Genomic DNA, 21,423 nt, shown 5'->3' on the forward strand with positions numbered 1-21,423 from the left:
GCTCTCCATCCCACACCTAAAACTAATCTCCTCTGTCCTTGAAGTGTAATTAAACCAGATAGTCTTTTAAACCCTTTGCCCACCATAGGTTGGGAAGAGAGTAGCAAAATCAAATGGATAAATCACATCAGAGAGTAAATTAAACACAGCCCTTGAAGCCTCCCTCTCGAGTTCCTTGTTGTGAAGGCTGAGTCAAGGCTGGCAGTGAGCATTTCGACATGATCAGGACCAGGCACTTCAGAATGCCTTGTACAGAAAGCTGTGCAGGCAAGGCACAGTTTTGGCCACCCCTAAGTGCTTTGGTGTGAGGTTGATGCTGTGAATCACATCCTAGACCTGATGAAGCAGCTTTACAAAGGAGGAGGATGAAGAAAGAAAACCAGGTCAGAAATACAGCCCTCCAGATTTGTGTGCTGCAGAGCCAGACCAAGAGAAGCTAGAGGCAGTGCCCTGTAGAGCACAAACCCAGCCTCAACCCAGAGAGGGGGATTAAAAATTGAGAAAAAAAAAATCATTCCTATTTGATGAAAATTACTCAAAGCCAACACCTGAGTGTGCTCATGAGGGTACCATAACGAGAAACAGATCTGTGGACAGCCCTCCCTTTACCCAAACTCCTGTTCCTGGAAGGAAGACCCATCCCAAAGACAGTCCTGATTGCATTGACTGAAAGCACTCTTTGAGCATGCAGTAAAGAGGCTGGATAAAGGCTATCAGGGAGATGACTCCACATGAAAAGCAATTAAACGAGTAGAGCAAACCGACTCCATTGCTTAGGTTAGCCTGCAGAAGATGCCCCTGCAGTGGTCAGACATGAATGTTCTTTAAAGTCAAAGGATTTAGAGCATCAGACACAGGCAGGGCTGCTCTCATTGTTAACCCTTCTTGGCTCTTCAGCAGTAGTGGCAGCACTGGAGGACCTTTGGGCCTGGTTCAGGAATCAATTTGCAGCACCAACTGTCCAAACCGAGTAGCAAGGGCCCTGAAGTAAATGGATGCAAGCAAGTGAAGCTGTTGGAAGATCAAAGACAAGCTCTGCATTAGGAGGAGTTGCTGAGAGCGCCTTGCTTTTGCGTCTGGAGACAACTTCAAGGTGCTGGCAAGTGGGAAACAGCCTTGTGTGAGCCTTTTGTCTCAGAGCTGCACATCCAGTACCCTGACTTGCTCCCCCAGCAAAAGCCCTGTCCCAGACTCTCCAGGGACCTACACCTCTTCCACTTGCACTGATACTAACCTGCAACACTGCACATGCTGTTGGAGAAAGTGCATTGGTAACTTGCAAGGATCATATTTGCCTGCTTAATCACATGAACATCCAGCTGCTTGAGTCATGGGAAGTCACAGGGCAGCCAACCTGTGGCACGGTAACTCATTTCTGGCCTGAGGCAGGATCCCATCGAGCTGCAGTCAGTCCACAGCAGCCAGGGTTTAATGCACCCCCGGGGGAAGGGGAGGTGTCGTGCTTGGAGAGGCCACTCGGCACTGCTGCTCACAGGTGGGTCACAGAGCATCCTGACCGTCCTTGCTGCTTCTCCTGCTGACCATGGTTCAGCCATCCTGCGGTGCTCCGTGCACTGCTGTAAAGGGGGAACCACGCTCAAGGGCAAGAGAGGCCAGGAGGAACAACTGCCTGCCCCAGGCTAAGACAAACAATCAGAACAGACAGCATGGTTAGAGCTAGGTGGAGGAAAGACAGGATATGAAAACAGGGGGCAGGAAGGGACAGGCATTTTAATCTCAAATGATTCAGTGCTACCAGCAATGGTCTCCTGTGCAGGTCCTCAGCTCTCGTGGCCATCCTTCTCTCACAAGCTCACATCTAATCTGAACCCTGGTGGTCTTTAAGCCTTTCTGTGGATTCTAAATCTGTCTTTGTAACATTTAATCAAAGGAAATACAAAAGTGTGGAGTTGTGGGGGCTGTGAATCAGTCCCTGGCTTTCAGAGGTCAGGACTCACATCTAAATGGAAGGAGGGGAGAAATTCTCCAGCCTGGTTTGAGTGCTGACATTTTGCATTTCCCTGGAAGCAGCTGCTCTCAGAGCAGAGTTTTGGAGTAAATGGTTCTGAGCTTATCCCATGCCTGGCTGCTCTGCTTCCCTCCTGTGCTGTGGTTTCCCGTACACACCATCCATGAGCTGTCTCCCTACCTGACCGGGGGGCCAGCAGGCCCCCCGGCCTTTGTAGTCACCACCACCATCACCCAGTGTGCACCATGGGCACTCACCAGAGACGAGAGGAGGATCCTCAGCCCAGATGGGCTCAGCTTAGGGCTTCAGCCCTTCCTGTGTGGGATTAAATAGGGGAGTGGGTGGGGATGGTAAAGTGGCCACACCTGGGGTGGGAGGAGACTCCACCAGAGCCCAGGTGCTCTGGGTTTGAGGGGAAGAAGGGGGAAAATGAGGTGGGTGGGATTAAAAGGGGCAGATATGGTGGGAAAGGAGAGGTGATGGTGAAAGAAAAGGGTTCTAAGGGACCTTTATTTTCTATAAATCTTCCATAATGCACAACTGCAGCTCCTGGTTCGCTTTGCCTCCATGCAAAAAGACCAAACCCACCAATGCATCATCAAACAAAGCACACGGGTGGCTAATGTGGTGAAACCTTTCCATCAGTATCATTTGGATGGCAGGAAAATCTTCAGCACTCTTGGCCAATTTCATCAGAAAGGCTAAGGAGGAGGTCTTTAAAGTGATGTCTGGTTAGATGGGAAAGCTCTGGTGGAGTCAGGCCTTGGCTGTGAGGCTGCAGATGCTGGCAGCACTCAGGGGGCAGGAAGGTGCCAGACTGCAAAGCCCCTGAAGCTCCTGGGGGAATTTACTGTTGGCTATGGGACTGCAGCATCTCCAAGACTGCAGGTGGGACTCCAAGGACTGTGGCCTTGCTTGGGTCCAGTGGCACTGAGATGGTCAAACAGCTACACCTGAGGTGTTTCCAGCCAGTGCTGAGTTTCTGTGTGTGTCATATCAAACAAGTACAGAAGTGGCAGGGCAGAAACATGAAGCCCTTCTCTTAATCAGTTCTTTAGTCTTTGGAAGGAGTTTTTTTTATGAAGGCTGGAAAGAAGCAACATAAAGAGACACTACTGGCCACTAGCAAATGGCTCCATGCTGGGAGAACAGCTAACAGAGCAAGCCAGGGCTTTACTGGGGAGAAGGAGCCTCAGCTCTGCTCAAGCAGACAACAGGCCTGAGGAGCTCATACCCCAGGGGAATGCTGCACTTCTTGCACCCAGGGTAAATCAGGTCTGCAGCAGCCCTGGATGAGCACACAGGGGGAGGCCTGGGCATGCTGCCCTCTGGGTGCCACGAGGCACCAGTGGCACAGCAGGGCTCTGAACCCCATGAGGAACCAGAGACTCCTTACAGCTGAAGGCTGAAACAATGCGATTTAAACCCAGGGGTTCCACTGTAGTTACAGAGTGTGTGAGCTCAGAGCAGCTCTGGGACACTGAGGATAAGTTGCTCAGCCCCACGTGGCACAGCTGTGACCCAGCAGGGCCCATGGCAATAAGGACTCTGCATCCTGCACTGAGCTCAGTGTGTTTGGTTTTTCCCCTCCACAGATCCCTCGGGAGCAACAGCAATGACTTTTTTAAAGATGAATGAAGCACATCTGGCAGCACAGCTACTGCCAAACTGTCACCTTTCTGATCACCTTTGGTGTCCTGGGCACACATTTTATTCTTCCAACCCTGGGAAAGGGAAGCACTGTGAGGAAGGAAGTTCAGGAAGGAGGTTGAGCTGCTGGAAGGTGTCCAGAGAAGGGCAACAAAACTGGGGAGGGGTCTGGAGCACAGCCCTGTGAGGAGAGGCTGAGGGAGCTGGGGTTGCTTAGCCTGGAGAAGAGGAGGCTCAGGGGAGACCTTCTTGCTCTCTCCAACTCCCTGAAGGGAGGTTGTAGCCAGGTGGGGGTTGGTCTCTTCTCCCAGGCAACCAGCACCAGAACAAGAGGACACAGTCTCAAGCTGTGCCAGGGGAGGTTTAGGCTGGAGGTTAGGAGGAAGTTCTACACAGAGAGAGTGATTGGCCATTGGGATGTGCTGCCCAGGGAGGTGGTGGAGTCACCATCAGTGGAGGTGTTCAGGAGGAGACTTGATAGGGTGCTTGGTGCCATGGGTTAGTTCATTAGGTGGTGTTGGATGATAGGTTGGACTTGATGATCTCGAAGGTCTCTTCCAACCTGGTCTATTCTGTTCTATTCTAAGGAGCTCCCAGGGTCACTGTGGGACTCGGTGGTGGTGCAAGAGAAGCCCTGCCCATAGCAGGTGCCCAGAGCTCTGGGTGCAGTGTGCTCACCTTTAAACACCCTCTTTATAGCCAGTGAGCTGAAGTAGGACTGCAGTTGTCACAGAGGGGCTGCAGGCTGTAAATAACTAACTGCAGAAGAAGACAGCCACATTTCCTCCTCTTGGTGACAGTGAGCTTTGGAAGGGAAGGGGCAGGACCCCTTCAGGAGTGCTCAAACAGCCTTGCAGGACTGCAGTTTTGCAGCTGCCTGTGGGTATGCTGTGAAGCAGTTCCCAGGCTGGAGTGCTGGGGCGCAGGAGCACTGTGCCCTGCCTGTCCTCCTGCCATCAGCAGGCAGAGTGGCTGTCAGTAGCCAGCTGCTGGGTGGTCAGTGATGTGTCAGCTCCAAGGCAATGAGAGCAGCTGTGGTGATACCTTCAAGCCCAGTGCTGGATCTGGGCAGAAAGAGAAATGCAGTTACTGAAAGAGGTCCTTGTGTGAAGGACCAGCGACTTGCCTCATGGACAGGTGCCAATGGTGGGACCACAGCTGCAATCCTGTGTCCAGTTCTGGGCTCCCCAGTTCCAGAGAGACAGAGACCTGCTGGAGAGAGTCCAACAGAGGCTACCGGGATGAGTGGGGGACTTGAGCCTCTCCCCTGTGGAGAGAGACTGAGAGCCCTGGGGTTGCTTAGTCTGGAGAAGAAAAGGCTGAGAGGGATCTGATCAATGTCTATCAATAGCTGAGGGGTGGGTGTCAAGTAGAAGGGGCCAAGCTCCTTTGGGTGGTGCACAGTAATAAGACAATGGGTTCAAGCTTGAACATAGAGGATTTCACCTCAACATGAGGAGAAAATTCTTCACAGTGAGGGGGGCAGAGCCCTGGAGCAGGCTGCCCAGAGAGGCTGTGGAGTCTCCTTCTCTGGAGACTTTCCAACCCCACCTGGATGCATTCCTGTGCAGACTCCCCTGGGTGCTCCTGCTCTGTGGGGGGATGCTCTCTGGAGGTCACTTCCAGCCTCTAATGTACTGTGGTGCTGTGAAATGTCCCTCCCTCCCAAACCCCAAGCTCAGCTGATGTGTTCTGTACTCAACACCCTCCTGCTCCGATGGCTTTGTTCCATGCAGCCCCTGGCTCTCCAGTGAGATCAGAAGGCTGTGGTTCAGTGACAGGAGGGAGTGTTCCCTGTGGGTGGCCTCCTTGGGAGCCCAAGAAACAGCCATTTCCAGTCAGCAGCGAAGCATTTGTGGGTTGGGGAGAGGGTCTGTAACTAGGGAAAGCTAACAGCCCTACAAGTCACCTCTTCTGGAATGGAAAAGAGTAGAGCTGCTTGTGTGTTGCCTTTGAATCCCTGGTGGAGGGCTGCCAGTAGCTGAACTTGTGTGTTCCTGTGCCACCAGAGAGCAAAAGCAGCAAGGAACATATGCCGGCACAGCCACAAGCCTTTGCTCACACAGTATCACGGGGGTGGTACTCACCTCCCCACAACCAAACACTGCCCACTGAGCCCAGAGCCTGGCTGAGATGGGGCTGTGGTAGCTCACTCTGTGGCACTCAGCCCCTGGCTGCCACTGAAGCCTCTGCACTTTGGAGTGTTGCCTGTCAGAGCAATGCTGTGAGCAGGGGGCTCTGATCCACCTGTGTGCTGTAGATCAGAGGGGGAGGCTGAGGTTAGGTGGAGGAGTGGATACCCATGGCCAAGAGCTGGGGTCCCTGGCTCATCAGTTCAGCCTGGCTGGAGCAGACTCCCTGCTGTCAACAGCCAGCCCAGGGAGAGCAAGGGGAAATGTGTGAAGTCAGATCTCTTCCCTGTGGGGCCGCAGCTTGCTGCTTAGGGAGCTGAGCTGAGCCGTACCTAGAGAAGTTAAACCTCTGGCTCACCAGCGCTGCAGCCACCTGATTGCCACACCAGGCTCTCTTTTGCTGATCGGGTTTAGTTACTTGCTTGCCTTGGAGACCTGGATGACATGGCCAGGCAGTTCCCAGGTACTGTGGAGAGGAGCAGCTCAGCTGCTCGAATGCAGGACCTGCTCCACAGACAGGGGCTGTGGGTCTGACTTGTGTCTCTCACCCCCAGGAGGACGAAGTTGCTCGCGACAGCCGATTCAACTTCAGCGGCTACGGCATGGGGCACTGCCTGCAGGTGAAGGACGGCACAGCAGTCAAGGCTGCTGCCCCCAACCCGCCCCCAGCGGCACCCAAGGATGCAGAGTCCATCAAGAAGAAGTTTGTTGACCGTGCCAAAAGGATCGACACCATCTCCCGCGCCGCCTTCCCCCTTGCCTTCCTCATCTTCAACATCTTCTACTGGATCACCTACAAGATCATTCGCCACGAGGACATCCACAAGAAGTAGGCAGCTGGGGGCCACCAGGACTGCTGAGCCGGAGGGAGCCACCTGTACATACCCAGGGGGGTGTCTGTCTGTCCCTTGGACCCAGGCTTTCTTTCCCCCCACACCCAGGGCGATGAGGAGAAAGTGAACAGAGAGTAGAAGTGCAGAGGGTAAAGCAATTGCATGGGAAACGTGAGGCCAGCCAACGAGGGTCCCCTCTCTGTGCTCTCAGTTCTGTTCTTCCAGGCTCAGCATCCCATCAGGCGTCTCCAGATGGGGCCAAACTGCACCCAGCTTTATCACCAGGCTCTCACCTCCTGAAGCAGAAGGGAGGCAGAACCCAAACAGCCCTCCTGAGATGTCCACCAGAGACTGGGGTGGCTACAGTGGGTGAGCTGCAAGAGGACCAAACCTTTCAGGATACTGTTGCCTTTCTGTCATCCCAAACACATCTACTGAGCTGCATTCCATGACCATCTCTGTAGTTAGTGGTTTCACCAGGGCGTCCTTTTGTGGGTTGTAAATTATTTCTACTGAGAGGGGAGAGGGAAAAGCAAAAGGCAAACAAAAGCTCTTTCTACTTTGCTGTCCTGCTGTGCTCTGAGTATTGCCCTGCTGCCCTGGCCCCACACCCCGGGGCTGGGCTCCTGTGCTCTGTGATTTCTTTGCTAGCTCTCACCCCGCAGGCAGTGAGGCTTCTGCTCTCCTCTCCTTGGCAGGCAGGGCACTCACTGCCTTTGCCAACTCTCCACGCAGCTCCAGGTGCCAAACTGTACATTCCCTGTCGTGCTGCCCCGCACCACTCTGCTTGGCAAGGACCTGCTCCCCTCTGGCCCTAGCTCCGTCCCGCCTCAAGTTTTCGTTCCGCTGCCAGGGTAGCTGCAGCCCATAGCTCCGTAGGCAAACACCACTCCTGGGCAGACCTCTGGTTCCTGCCTTGACTCCAAGTGGCTGTCGTCTGAAATGTCATTCATTAGCCTGAGAGTTTTAAACTGTACTGTGATGTCCAGGCCCTGCCACCTTGGGGTGCCGGATCTGCGTGGTTCGGTCCTCGCTCTGTGTTTTAAAGTAGAACATGACAAAAGAGAAGTACAAAAAGCAGCCAGAGATGGCATTTTTGTTTACACAGAAGACAACCTGTACCCTAAGAGGGATCCAACGCTGGCATTTTAAAGTAGCTGTAAAAGGGTTTATTAAGAAACAAAAGGTATTTGTTCAATTTCAATAAAGCTAAATGTGGTACTACCAGTTCCTCACTCTTCCCTTCATTGGTAGCAGCCAGACTGCTCCTGCCAGGGCCCAGCCCTGCCCAGCACAAAGGGGCTGAGAAGCAGCCTCCTGCTGCCCAGGCTTGGGCACACCCTGCTGGCTGTCCTGCAGCAGTGGGGCTGTTGCTGGGAAGGTGGTTAGGGCATGACAGCAGCATCTGCAGAACACTGACCTCTGTGGAGCCAGGCCTGGGAAGGGGCAGGCTGCTGCCCACCTCCAGCATGGGGCATGGCCAGCAGCACACCTCAGCTTCTCCTGGGTTGGGCCCAGCTTGGGGATAGCTGAAACTTTCTCCTGACTTCCTTAGGGCCTCAGCACCTCCCTTCCTGCAGTGAAGCTCAGGTGCCTCCAGCACCCACACCACAAGTTCAGCTGCACACCTTGCAGTGCTTGGCTGTTGGCACTGACTAGACAATCTGCTAGAACATTCTGCTGACTGCATGTGAGGTACAAAGGCAGCATCCATGAGAATATTGCTGTGCTCTTGCCCTGTGTGTAACAGGTGAGTAATGTGTGAGCAAAGTCCCCAGAGGAGCCTCTCTTTTTGAAGACAGAGTTTATAGCTGCACAGCGATCAGTGCTGAGCCTCAGAGTGCTCTGACTGAATGTTGGACACAGATGATGCACACAGGCAGGCAAGGCCTGCCAAGCACTGCAATTAGGAATGGCTACATGCATGGTACAGGATTGCTCTCAGCATGCTGGGCAGTGGCCTGGGAGCCATCACAGGGAGAGGGCTTGAAACCAGAGGAGTATCAAAGAACCTCTGCTCAAAGAACGTGGCTGGCACCAGAGAGAGCTGTGCTGGCTGAGGAACTGCCTGCAGGTAAAAAGCCAAAGCAAAGGCAGCAGGACTTAGAGACTTCCCCAACAAATGCTTGGTGAGGTTACCAGAGCAACAGGACTCAAGCCCTGGTCAGCTTCCACTCAGAGAGGAGCAAAATTAAGTCGTGAAGTAGTTTCATTTCAAGGCACCATCATAGGAGGACAAAGAATGGCTTAGAAAATAAGTGCCAGACAAATAGCCCTCATGAGGCAGGAGACACAGCAGGAAGGAAGGAAAGAGGCCTGGGATTAATTCTAAAGAGCTTCCAGACTTGTTGGAAGAGCTGCAGGCTACAGTTCAAGCTGGCAAGATAAAACGAGGCTCTGCAACAATTAAACTCTTGCATTTTGCTGTAACACAATGGTGATGGCTCCTACTGTATGAGGACAGCTTCAAAAGCTGTCAGCAGGCCTTAAAAGGATGCAGCAGCAGCTCAGGGCACTGGCATCCTGCTGCTACAGGCTGCACCCAAGTGCTTCAGTGGGCAAGGAGGAAGGCTCAGCCATCTCTCAGCAGCTGGATGCCCTCATGTGCTTGATCAAGCCTAATCAGTAAAGCAGAGCTGTAAGGAAAGGGTTCTTGCAGTAGGAGGAGAGTGTAGAAAAACAGCAAGGGCAGCAGATGAGAGATCTTTTTGTTTCCTTCCTCTTTCTCCATCTTTTTCCAGGCTGTACCTGAGGTACTGCACTGCAGGAGAGGGATGGTGCAGCATCAGATGCTCCTGGAGTCTCTGGTAGGAGATGATGGCAGCTCAGAGCTGCTGGGGGACAGCTCCAGGGCACAGCTTGTCTGGGGGCAGAGGTTTTTCTTGTGCTACACATATGAGCATTAAGGTCAAACTCCACTCATCCACAGATGCTGAGACTTTCTCACTCTGGCTCCCTTCTTCCCCAGCATGAGGTACTGATGGATACTGATGAGCTGCTGGAGCAGTGTTCATCTACAGCTGAATTGCTGCAGCTCTTCATCTGTGCACAAGCCTGCTGGTGGCACAGGAGCTGCTGACCAAACGTGAGACACTGGCCAAAGCTTACAAGCCTCGCACAGCTGGGGTTGTGGAAAGCATTGTGGAGGAGCATGGCACTAATCCCTGGGGTCAGGGGCATGGCACTGCCTGGGAAGGTCTCTGAGGGGGCTGAATCAGTGCCTCGGCCCAGCCACAGCTCCTGCATCACCCAGAAATCACAGGTCAGGAGCTTACCAAGGGATCCAGGCCAGCCTGCTGCTGCCACTTCTGCACTGCTGGACACAGACAGAAAGGTGTTTGCTGGGTGGCACAGGGAGCACACAGGCAGCTCTCTGACTCTGGTTCCTGTAGCACAGCAAGCAGCAAAGAAACAGGCTGCAGGCTGAGCTCTGCAGTCCTCAGCCTGCTGTGAAAATACTTCCACTGAGCCTGTTCCTCCTCACTGTCTGCAGAGCTGTAGCTGTTGAGAATGAGCCTCTGCCAGACCTTCAAAGGAACTTGCTCTAATGCCTTTGGACAGAGGCATCGGTGCCTCACAACGTTCTGGACAACAACCAAAGCCAAGGCTGCCCAGAGGGACTCCTGCCTGGGAGAACAACCTGAGCAAAGCCACACTTCATCCACAGCTGCCCCTTACAGATTTTACTGGAACAATTAATCTTTTCTGGCTTGACAGGAAGAGTGAAGGAAGGTATTTGTGCCATGGGGGGGCTGCTTTGCAGGGAAGAGTGCAATGCCATCACACTTAGGGCTAGGCTGCAGAGCAAGAGCAGCTCCACACAAACCCACCTGACTGATTTGCTCCCAGCTGCAGTGCAGTCGTCACTGGAGTCAGAAGGGAAAGGAGGGTGCTTCACTGACTCCAACAACTCCCAGACCAGTCCCCAGTGAAGGGTAAGTTCCCAGTGTGAAGCACGCCAGATAACCTGGAAGGGCAAACACTCAGAGTGGATTAGCTCTCTTCATCATCCTCTGAGGAGGAGCAGCAACTTGAGTCCAAACCAGCCTCTCAGGTAGTGGAGAGGAGAGCTGTGGAAGGCACACGTTCAGCAGCAAACACACCAGCTTCATATCTTTGCTGTGAAGGAGCCCTGGAGGGCAGCAGTGATGAAGCAGCAGAGTTCTGGGGGTTGGTGTATTTCACTAGTGCTGAAGCTGGGAGTTTACGGGCACAGAACATCCACAATCCTCTCTGATCACCTGAACAGCTCTGTAGCTGATTCAGAAAGAGGTTTGCCAGCTCACTGTAAGACCTGCAGCAGTTCCTCTTGCTGGGGGTGGCTGATGCTGTGTGCCACAGCAGGAGGGTGGCAGCTGGACACAGTTCTCCTCTTCCCACTGCCTAGGAATATGTAGCCAGACCCCTGGGAGTGCACAGGGGGAATATGCCCCTTAGCATCACCTGGGGAAAGTGCATTTGCACAGAGCAAAGGAAGGGCTGACAGGTTCCCACCTGCCCTTGGCTGTGCCATCCATTTGCTTTCCCTAAGGCGAAGCAGAGCTCTGCCTTTGACATCACGAGGCCAGGCCTGTGGCTGAACGTGTCTGGAAATGTCATCTTTATCCCTTGGCTCCTGAAGAATTCCCTTCTCTCCGCTGTAACTCCTCCTTGCCTGCCACAGACAGTCCCCAGAGTCAAAGGCAAAGCAGCTTTCAGTCATTGCACAGCTCCCGGTGGCTCCCAAGCAGAGAGAGTGGAGCAGAAAAGAGAGGAAACTCCACCAGAGCCTGGTGTGGAAGAAGGACAACTTGTGCCCTTCCTCACCCCCAAGAGCCCAAGCCTGGGACAGGCTCTGCAGAGGGTCCCCTGGGGCTCAGAGGTTAGCCTTACAGCAGGCCCAGAAGGTGACTGTGTTGTGGGTGCTGGAGTTGGTTTCAGCCTCCTCTGCTGCCCCGAGGAGGCCAGGCTGAAGAGGGACATCGAGTGTGTAGCAGTGAGAGTGGAGGCTGAAGGGCTCTCTGGCAGGGGCTTGGGGAAGCTGTTGCACTTCTCTCTGTTTGTTTCCTGGCTCCTGCCTATGAGCAGCACTCAGGATGTGCAGCCATGGGAACTTCCCTTGTGCCCACGCTGGGAACACCTTTTGCTTCTGCTCTGTATCACTCTTCCATCAAGCTCTTCCTGATGCCCTGCCCTGGGGTGGCCGTCCAGAGAAGGATGAACATCTGGGACCTGGAGAGAAACAAAGAGGGAAGCATCAGCAGGAAAACCTTTTTGGGGGAAACCTTTTGTCATGTATACTTGTTTCTCATTTACTCCATTCCTCCCCACAAAGATGTCCAGCTTTGTCCCTGAGGATTCCCTGGGGAGCTGTCCAGCTTCACCCCTGAGGACCTGCAGTGGATGGGGGTCACAGAAGCAGCTGGTCCCCTGTGACTCCAGACACTCACCCAGCAGTGTGCTGCAGAAACCACCCCCCAGCTGGGCAGTGCTGAGCGTGCAGGCACTTACCCAAGCTATGGACCTGCTGAGACCCCACTGCTCCTGCAGATTCCTGGAGGGCTGTCGTTTGCTCAGCAGGAACTGCTCCGGGGTGGTGGCTTCTGGGGAGGTTTCTTTCCTCTTTTAATTACAAGTTTGCAGCTCTGCTCCTGGGCTTCAAGGACACAGGGTATCTTTTTGTTATTATTTTCATGCACCATTGGAGCATCTAAGCAGCCTCCTGCAGCCTCAGGAAATGGGGCTGCCTGTGGTGAAGGAATCCCTCAGCCCGTGTGTGATTAGCTCTTCTGTGTCACTGAGCAGATCAGCTAAATGCTAAACCCAGGAGTTTCATTAAAGATTACAGAAACACCATTTCACCAGCTCCCCCAATATCCAATGTGAATCCTGCCCGGGGTGCTCAGCTGAAGTGCAGCCTGAGGCTCCAGACCTGCTGTGGCTCAGCCTCCCTCTCAGAGGAAGGAGAGTGCTCAGAGGCCGGGGGGGCTGTGTCTCAGCAGGGCTGTGTGCCTCGTCCGACCCTTTTAAGCCAGGGAAGAACATCCTGGCCCTGTGATTTTTCACTTGCTGCCTTCTTTCATGCACCACTTGGAACATGTCAAAGGAGACATCGCTTCAGGAGACGCCAAGCAATTATTCTGGGAGCATAAGGCCTCCCAAGCCTTCCCTGGTGGAATGGATACCCAGGAAGGGAGGCACTCAGCACCATTAAGTGCTTGTGGAAATCTCAGCCCTGAAGATTGCTTCTTTTACCTGGAGTTTGTCCCAGTTTGTCCCAATCACAGACTGGCTCAGGCTGGAAGGGAGCTCAGAGCTCATCCCCTCCAACCTCCCCACCAGGCTCCCGGACACCTCTCAGCTGCTCCTCATCCAGCCTGGCCTTGAACACCTCGGGGCAGGAAGCAGCCACAGCCTCCCTGGGCAGCCTGTTCCAGACAGTCTCAGCAGCTTCATTCCCTAGCAGAAACTCATGGGGTCCCCAGCCAGGATTCTCCATGCTCATCATGTCTGGCATGTTCCTGGTGCTTTGGGGCTCTCCTTTCCCCACCAGCACCCATGAGTGTTAGCCCAGGGCAGGCCTGGGTGCTGTGCACAGGGGGTGTGAGTGCTTCCCTCCTGGCAGCAGGAGCACAGCTGTGGAATGGCTGCCCCAGCCAGCCCTTCCTTCCCCATAGCCTTCTCCTGGCTCTTCTGCTCCTCAATGCCTCAGTCCATGCCATGAATGCAGGATCCATGAGCCCATGCCATGAGTGCACCAACATCCTCCTCTTTTGCTCCATGCTTCCCTGGGCCAGGGCAGGCCTGATTTTGTTAGGTCAGGTCTGGTTTTCCCTCTCTAAGTGGGCACAGAGATGGCTCAGCCACAGGACAAGCCTCCTCCCCCTTTGTCCCCTGCCATGCAGTCACTGGAGGCGAGGGCCAGCTGTCCCCAACAGTTCCCAGCTGCCCTGGCCACAGAGCTGGCAGATGCTGGGGCAGTCCATGCAGGGCTGCCAACCCCACAGTGCCAGGTCACTGGGTCCCTACAAACATTAATGTGATGTTTGCTGCCTCTGCTGAAGTGCCACATGGGCTGCAAGCTGTTTCCTCCTGGCTGACAGCTCCAGGGGAGGCAGCCCCAGCTGCCTGCTCAGCAGGGACATCTGCCCCTGTCACCAACCCAGTGGGGCAGTGGCATCTGCTTGCTTTCTGTTTCCCAGCAGAGATGCCATAGCTTTATCTCAGCCCCTCACAGGGATCTCCTTCCTGCAGACAGGAAGTGAAAAGAGAGTTTGCAGAGGGACAGGCTCTCAGATCCACAGCCCTCAGCTTCCTGCTCTGCACAGGGCTCCTCAGCCCAAAACACAGCCCTAAGCACCATCCTCCCTTTGGCAGCAGCTTGCCTCCACAGCCTGACCCTTGCTCCCAGTCTAATCCTCCTGACTGACCTTCAGATTCCCACTCTCCTGCCTGTCCTGAGCCTGGCAAAGGTTGGGTGGGCTGAGCAGACAGTGCAGAGCAAGTACAGATGGGCTCCTCGCTGGCCCTAACTTGCTTCTCAGCCCATTAATTGCTCAGCAGTGCAAACAAATGGAAAGCAAACAGCTTCTGCTGGAGGGAGGACTGTGAGAATGCTGAAGCTGTCTGGGAAAGAGAAGCCCTTCAGAATCCAATTTTCCTGCCAGAAAGTGAGCTGAAGATCTGTAGTGGAAGGAAAGCTTCTGCTGCCACTGGAAAACAGACCTGAAGTTACCCTGAGGCCTCTCAGCTTCTCACAGAATCTCTCTAATGCCCCTAAACCCCCAATGCTACCCCCCAGGAATGTATCAGCAAAAGGGTTTTGTTTGATTAGTGCTGGAATCATTTAGGACTAAGACATTTAGCCTTCCAGAGCACTACGGCATTCATGAACGAGAAACCAGTTCATGTTTTGCTAGTCCAAAAGGGGAACAGTCAAAACCTCTGATTTAAAGAATTTTAACCTCCTGGTCTGGCAAAAATCATCCCTTGGGAACCTCAGTGGAGGGGAGCAGCTGAGTCAGGACTCACCTCCCAAGGGCCTATGGTTCCCAGGTGGCTAAAGCCTAGGGTGATGCCTCCTCCTTGGGCAGGAATAATTTGAGTAATCACAGTTTAGACTTCAGTCCTCTTCTTGTGCCAGGGCCTGGGACTCTCCTCCACTTCACAGCTTTGAGGCTGCTGGAGATGCTTCCAGCAGTGATCCTCCCCTGAAAGACTCCTGAGAAGCCTCCTCCTCTCCTTCTGCTGGAGTCCCTGTCAGGGGAGCAGAAAGAGTGAAGCAGCCTCTGGGGGGAAAACTACACAGTCAGGAGTGTGGTTTGTGTATGCCAACGTTCATTTCAGCTCAGTGCCTAACCTCACCTCCTCTTCCTTCAGACAGCATCACTCTGGGTAGGACTTTGGTAAGATGCCATGCCAGGAAGGATCCAGGAACTCTCTGGCACTCTGTGCTGTGGGGAATGGCTAGAAGGACAAACAGAGTGTCCACTGTCACAGAATAATTTCCATCACTGATCTAGGAGGCTGAATTCTCTCCTCTGCCACCTGGATCCACATAAACCTCTGTGGATGTGGCCAGACTCAGCCTTGGGAGTCCATTTTGCAGAGGCAGAGCAGGCTTCAATCAATTACTAAACAAAATTAGTTAGCACTAATGTGATGTACACCGAATGTGTGAATGTTGACTTACTGAGGGCTGCCACCAGCTGCAGACATCTCCTGCAGCCTGAACTGTAATGGGAAAGGACTTGGGCAAAAGCCTTCTGCTCTAGATTGAGTCACTGTGCCATGAGAGCCTGCCCTCAGCAGGCAGGGCAGGCTGTCCTCAGCAGGCAGGGCAGGCTGCCCTCAGCAGGCAGGGCAGGCTGCCCTCAGCAGGCAGGGCAGGCTGCCCTCAGCAGGCAGGGCAGGCTGGGCAGAGCCATTGCACGGCCCACAGGGTCACTGCTCTGTGCCCTGAGCCTCTGTGCCTCAGGAAGGCTAGGGAGCTGGCTGGGTCTGGGAAACTCACTGATCTGCCTTATCTACATCTTCTCTCCAGGGGAAGTCTGAGTTCTGAGGAGCTAGGATGGTTTCCCCCCACCCTGTTTCCAAAGGATTTCAATGCTATTTTAAATCAGAAAGAGTCAGTTCACAGTGATGATCTGGAATGGCTCAGACCCCTAACAACTTCCATTCAGCTGTACCTTGCTGAGGTATGGCACTTAGCTGTGCCTGGAGAAAGTCACTCTCCTCTCCTCTGATTCATTAGCAGTGTCCCAGTCACCACCAGGGACGGGTAAATGGCATTTGTCACTCTTTTGTCAGGCTGTTCTAGGCCCTGTGATACAACCCCAGGTGTGCACTGCAGTGCAGGTATCAGCTGGCTCTCAATTAGTGGGCAGGTGTGGTACCAGCAATGTCCTGAGCCCTGTGCCCTGGTACCTTCAAGCTGTGCCCTGGTACCTTCGAGCTGTGCCCTGAGCACTGGCCGCAGGGCAGAAAGTCACCGAAGCCTGGAGACAGCACATCAAGAATGGAACGAGGACCACCGGTGAGAGCTGCCTGCCTCCATCCAGATGTGCAAGAAGCACTCCAGGCTAGGAAGGAAGGCCATCAGCTCCACCAGAGCCTCTCTAAGCCTGAGGAGCTCACTTCTGCAAGCACTGTGACAGACACCTGCCTGTACCTGAGAGCTTGGTGCACTACACACGGGACACACAGGACAGGCAGCCGAGCAGTGCTGGCTCGGTGCTGGCAGAGTTCCCATACACTTCCACGCCTATAGGCAGCACTAAAACCTCTACAGAGGATGCTTAACCAAGTTAACCTCTGCCTTTTCCTCAGCCATCCTGCACCCTGCACTTCAGCAGAAGTGATCTTGCAGGGTCTGAGTCGCAGCAGAAGAAACTCCCCAGCTTGTACCCTGGGTGTATCCTATCTGGTCACCTGCTGCCCTGAACGCAGAGCTTGTGAACCACCACTTCTGAGCCCACTGCCCAGCTGTAACCAGGTGTGATGGCAAGGTGCATGTTTAAAATGCCCAACAAGAGACATGGAAGCCAGGGTCTGAGGGAAGAAACAACCAAACCAACCAGCATGAACCCTTAATCTTCCTGGGTGGAAGGACAGGCAGCTTTCAGCTGTGGTACTAACAGTGTTTGCTGACTGGAACCTGAGCTGTATCCTGCCCTCAGCCAGAGGCACCACAGGCTAGGCAAGGTGGGTGAGGTGATGGAAAGTGTAGAAGGCTTAGCAGTGGAAGGCTTTGCTCCCCCACTGCCAGTGGGATGACTGATTTGAACTCCCACTGAAAGCTTCTACCAATGACCCCACCAGCAGAGCGAGTCCAGCTCCTGTTCCACAGAGCAGCAAGGACCTCCAGTAAGCTTAACTTGTCCTGAAGTCATTGACCACCTGAGCTAGGCTCAGGCAGTGCTGACACCCTCTTAGCTTCCAGACTTGCATACAGAGCTAAAGGGTCCCAGAAAGGGCGGCCAGTGGGACACGAGTGGGCAGCAGTGCAGGGAGGAAGGACATGGGGTGCCTCAGAGCGGCATCTCTCTAGCAGGAGAGCTGCTCTGCAATGAGCTTACCTCAGTGCCTCAGCCACCCACAACTCTTCCCAGGTGAACTACAAGGAGGAAAGCTGGCAAAGTGAAGAGGAGTACCTCAGAGGAGCCTGCCATGCCCCGGAGATGTCTCGTTGCCTTCACAGCAGGCACTGCGTCCCCAGGAGTCTGCAGCTCGGGCTGCGTTCCAGAGAAAGGCAAATACGTACCCGGCGGAATGAAAACCCGGAGCTGGCCCTGTGCATGGCCCTCGGTCTGCCCTGCAGTGACACCTGGAGGGGAAAGCCGCAGAGGTAAACCACCAGACCGTGCAGTTCGGAGCGATGCTGAAGCGGCAGGAATCACAAGAGCAGGTGGAGAGACAACCTCGTGGCTTCCTGGAGCACCTCATGGCGCTGCGGGGCTCCTGCCAGGCAGCTTTCAGTGCAGGAGAAATTCTCTGCTCTTGCAGCGCCTGAGGAACCGTCTGGAGCACCTCTCTGCCATCCCCATCCCCTGGCTGGATCAGATGGTCAGGCATCTGCAGTGTGCCCTGCAGGTGGATGTGCCATGCCAGGAGATTTTGTCTGCCAGCCTTTATTCATCAGAAGTTTGCAGGCAGCTCATTACCAAATGATGAACCTTCCTGTTCCTGGTTAATTATCAGCTTCACAGTCTGCTGGCTGAGGTCAGCTCCCTCAGGAGTGGCTGTCAGCTCCTGGAAAAGGATTTATTTCCTTTCCCATGGCCTTCTCCCTGCACCATTCAGCAGTAACCCAGCACTGCAGGAACTGGAGCCACAGGTGTCCTTCAGTCTTCCACACAGAGAAATTTGCTGACAAATGATGACAAAAGAAATTGCCAAGCCCCAGAGCAGTCTCTGCTCAGCTGGGGTAAATCCTCTGCTTCTGCTCCAGTGCAGTCAGACTATCAGCAGGGTAGCTCAGACCTTCTCCTCCTGCACCTCCACAAACATCAGAGGTGCACAAAGAAGAGTTTGGCCAAATGATCCCAAAACTATTTCCCTTTCCCCCCTCTATTTTCCTTGTGAATGCAATGCTATAAATACAAAAGTCAGTGTGCAGGGTTCCTGCCTTGGCTGCTCTGCTAAAAGCTGTGCTGTATGTTCCAGGAGCTTGCACCTGCCAGGCTAGGCACTGCTCTCTGCATGGAGTGTTTCTCAGCAGGAACAAAGAAGCATCATTTATATCATCATCATAAAGCAGAGGAGGAGGAAAATGGGCAAATAAAATGCTGGAGGGGAAGAAACGTTTTCTCCCTCCCTCATCTCTAAGCTGGAAGCAGCTGATCTGCTGAGCAGCAAAGCTGTGAAAGCACAGAGCCCACAGTAGCTCTCTGCCCCTGCAGCCAGCTGTGGACACAAGTGCTGAGAGGTCTCTTCCCCTGATACCTGCAAAACAGCTGAAGCAAACAAGTGAAGTGCTGGGGCTGGGGCCTGCACAAACAGCAGACTCTGCTGGGGCACCCCGAGGGAGCTCAGCTTTCCTAAGGAGCATCATCTCCACAGCCACACCTCCTGGAGGAGGCTGCTGTACAGCCAGGGAGGACCCCCTTGCTCAGGAGAAGTCAGGCTCCAAAGCAAACCTGTGATTCAGAATGGACTGATAAGAGACTCTAGCAAGGAGAGGGAAATCAATGCACATCAGCTGGAGGAAAGATAAGCCTTGTACACTGACAAGGAGAAAGCTAAAGTCTGTTTAAGTGTACAGAGAACAGCTGAGGAATTTGTGTGCTTCCCTTTTGCTCCTAGTAAGTGATACAGTGGGCCAAGGCTGTGTGGCACCTACAGATGGCTTTGAAGCCCTCTATCAGGATCATCTCTGCTGTGCAGGCTCTGCAGGCTCTCTGCTCAGCTCACTACCCACGCAGGACCACAGAAGTATGTAAAGAATGTCCCAAAGCTGGCTCCCAAACTGCCGTCTCACAAGCACCAGCACCACCCCAGGGCACCCTACAGCTACCTTGCTGGTGGCCCTAATGCTCAGCTGCTCTGCCAAGGCCTTGCTCTAAGCTGCAGCTCTGTACTCAGAGTTCAGTGTCTGTAGCCAGGAACCTTCTCCTGGAGCTTCCACTGACCAACTTGTCCTGGCCCCAGGGCAGCTGTGTGAGCAGCAGCCTCCTTGTGCTCTGGCTGGCACACTCCAAACAGTTTGGCAGTTCCTTCTGGAGATGCTTAGCTGAGGAGCAGTAAGGACAATTTGTCTCCTGACTGACACTTTGTGCCCCAAAGCCTCATGTTTGAACATGGGAACTTGTTTATGATTTATTAGTTCTCTGCCTTTCTCTTTGGCAATGTAGCCAAGGTGGAGCCACATAAGGCCCCAAATGACCCCAACTCCTGAGACAGCCTAGGCAAAGGGGTAGCATATTTGTGAGGCTGCCCACCAAGCCCCCTGCTGAGACAGGAAGTAGGTTCTGACTCCTGATGTGGATGATCAGCCCTTGGAAGAGGCAGGGGTGGCAGCCAGGAAGCAGATGTGCACCCTGCGAGGCACTGCAGGCTGCCTTTGTGCTGCAGTGAGGTGGGAACACCAAGTCCCTACCCGAGGAGTAGAGCTGTGCTCATCTGAGCATGCATCAGGAGCAGTGTGGCCAGCAGGAGCAGGGAAGTAATTGTGCTCTGTGCTCAGCACTGGTTAGGCCACACCATGACTCCTGTGTCCAGCTCTGGGCTCCTCAGGTCAAGAAGGACATTGAGAGACTTGAAGGTGTCCAGAGAAGGGCAACAAGGCTGGGGAGGGGTCTGGAGCACAGCCCTGTGAGGAGAGGCTGAGGGAGCTGGGGTTGCTTAGCCTGGAGAAGAGGAGGCTCAGGGGAGACCTCACTGCTCTCTACACCTACCTGAAGGGAGGTTGTAGCCAGGTGGGGATTGGTCTCTTCTCCCAGGCAACCAGTACCAGAACAAGAGGACACAGTCTCAGGCTGTGCCAGGGGAGGTTTAGGCTGGAGGTGAGGAGAAAGTTCTTCCCAGAAAGAGTGATTGGCCATAGGAATGTGCTGCCCAGGGAGGTGGTGGAGTCACCATGCCTGAAGGTGTTCAAGTGGGGACTGGATGTGGCACTTGGTGCCATGGTTTAGCTGTCATGAGGTGTTGTGTGACAGGTTGGACTCGATGATCTCTGAGGTCTTTTCCAGCCTTATTGATTCTATGATCTACAGGGGCAGCCTGGCCAGGGGCAGCTGAGAGCTGCTGCAGTGCACAGGGCTTGAGCCCAGCTGGAGTAAAGTGAAGTTGTGCATTCTGGAGCAGGTTAGTCAAGAACCAGCAAGGCAAGGTCTTCTCAGAGTGGCTGAGGGCAAACCATGGGCTCTGGGACAGACAGGGACAGCACTAGGGAGCAGCAAGCCCAGGGAAAACATCATTAGACCAGGGCTGATTATCCCCTGCTGGAACCTGCAAGCCCAGCTCTAGTCCTGCTGAGGTGGCAATTACTGCTTTAATGACTGCTGCTTTAATTGCTGCTTTAATTACTGCTCCACACAGGCTGGTGGCTGTGGTTGGCTTCCTGGCATTAATGCACAGGCTTTGGCTGGCCAGGGGACAGTGAAGAGTGACCCCAACCCCTCCATGAGCCAGGGCCGTGGGTAAGCACTCACCCTGCAGGGCTCACCCCTGCTGCCTCTCCTCAGGCACCTCATGGGGTCTGCCAGCCCAGAGCTGCTCCTGCTGATGACTGCAGACACGCTGAGAGGCAAACAAAGCTTACACCAGGAAGAGTGCAGAGCTGCTCTGACTGATGGAGAGCAGAGTCAGACTGGAGCTGAGGAAAAAGCTCTTCAGTGTGAGGGAGCTGAGGCCCTGGCACAGGCTGCCCAGGGAGGCTGTGGCTGCCTCCTGCCTGGGGATGCTCAAGGCCAGGCATGGGGGGGAGGTTGGGGAGATGAGCTCTGGGGTCCCTTCCCACCTGAGCCATTCTGTGGCTCTGTGACCGTTAAAGAATTCCATACTCCTTTGGAAAAAGATTCTGCCGCCCCCTCCCCCAGAAATCCACTCCTCTCTGGAGCCCTTAAAAGCCTGTGCATTAAAAATTCACATCCAAGCATAGATTAAGCATGGTAGCAGCATCTGAGCACAGCTAATGAGTGCTGAATTTTCTTAAGTGGGGTCGAGAAGAGGCAAAATTGAAGCAAAAGTTTCTCATGTGGTAGGCAGCACTGAAATCCACTGCCAGTGAGCAGAACTGAATGAAAAATGAGCCTTAACTGCAGGAATCCTTAAAACAAAAGGCTCAGGAGCCTGAGGTGGCAGCTGGGGCACTGTGGGCTGCAGGTCAGGACTGTGCAGAGGAAGTGTTTTCTACTGTGTT

General features: G+C 54.0%; 1 protein-coding gene and 1 long non-coding RNA gene across 10 annotated transcripts in view; one reads left to right on the forward strand and one right to left on the reverse strand.

Moving 5' to 3' along the window:
- The window catches only part of GLRA2 (glycine receptor alpha 2), a 93,982-nt gene extending 86,673 nt beyond the window's left edge, over positions 1-7,309 (forward strand). For all 8 annotated transcript variants that reach the window (XM_068144395.1, XM_068144399.1, XM_068144401.1 and 5 more), the window contains one exon: positions 6,306-7,309. In XM_068144395.1, coding sequence (XP_068000496.1) covers positions 6,306-6,584 — 279 coding nt within the window. In that variant the 3' untranslated portion in view covers positions 6,585-7,309. The remainder of the gene's footprint in view (positions 1-6,305) is intronic.
- Positions 7,310-7,798: 489 nt separating this feature from the next.
- Positions 7,799-15,398, reverse strand: LOC137444100 (uncharacterized). Of its 2 annotated transcripts, XR_010988074.1 has the most exons (4): positions 14,928-15,398; positions 14,595-14,819; positions 12,075-12,219; positions 7,799-11,795 (listed from the first exon to the last, which is right to left on the reverse strand). It is a non-coding gene; the product is annotated as an uncharacterized lncRNA (long non-coding RNA). The 2 variants fall into 2 exon arrangements; XR_010988073.1 differs by having other exon boundaries at positions 14,595-15,398.
- Between the last annotated feature and the right edge of the window lie 6,025 nt (positions 15,399-21,423).

This window comes from Melanerpes formicivorus, unplaced genomic scaffold (genome assembly GCF_026170545.1).
Source record: "Melanerpes formicivorus ecotype bairdi unplaced genomic scaffold, bMelFor1.0.p_v2 SCAF_11, whole genome shotgun sequence".
NCBI lineage: Eukaryota > Metazoa > Chordata > Aves > Piciformes > Picidae > Melanerpes > Melanerpes formicivorus.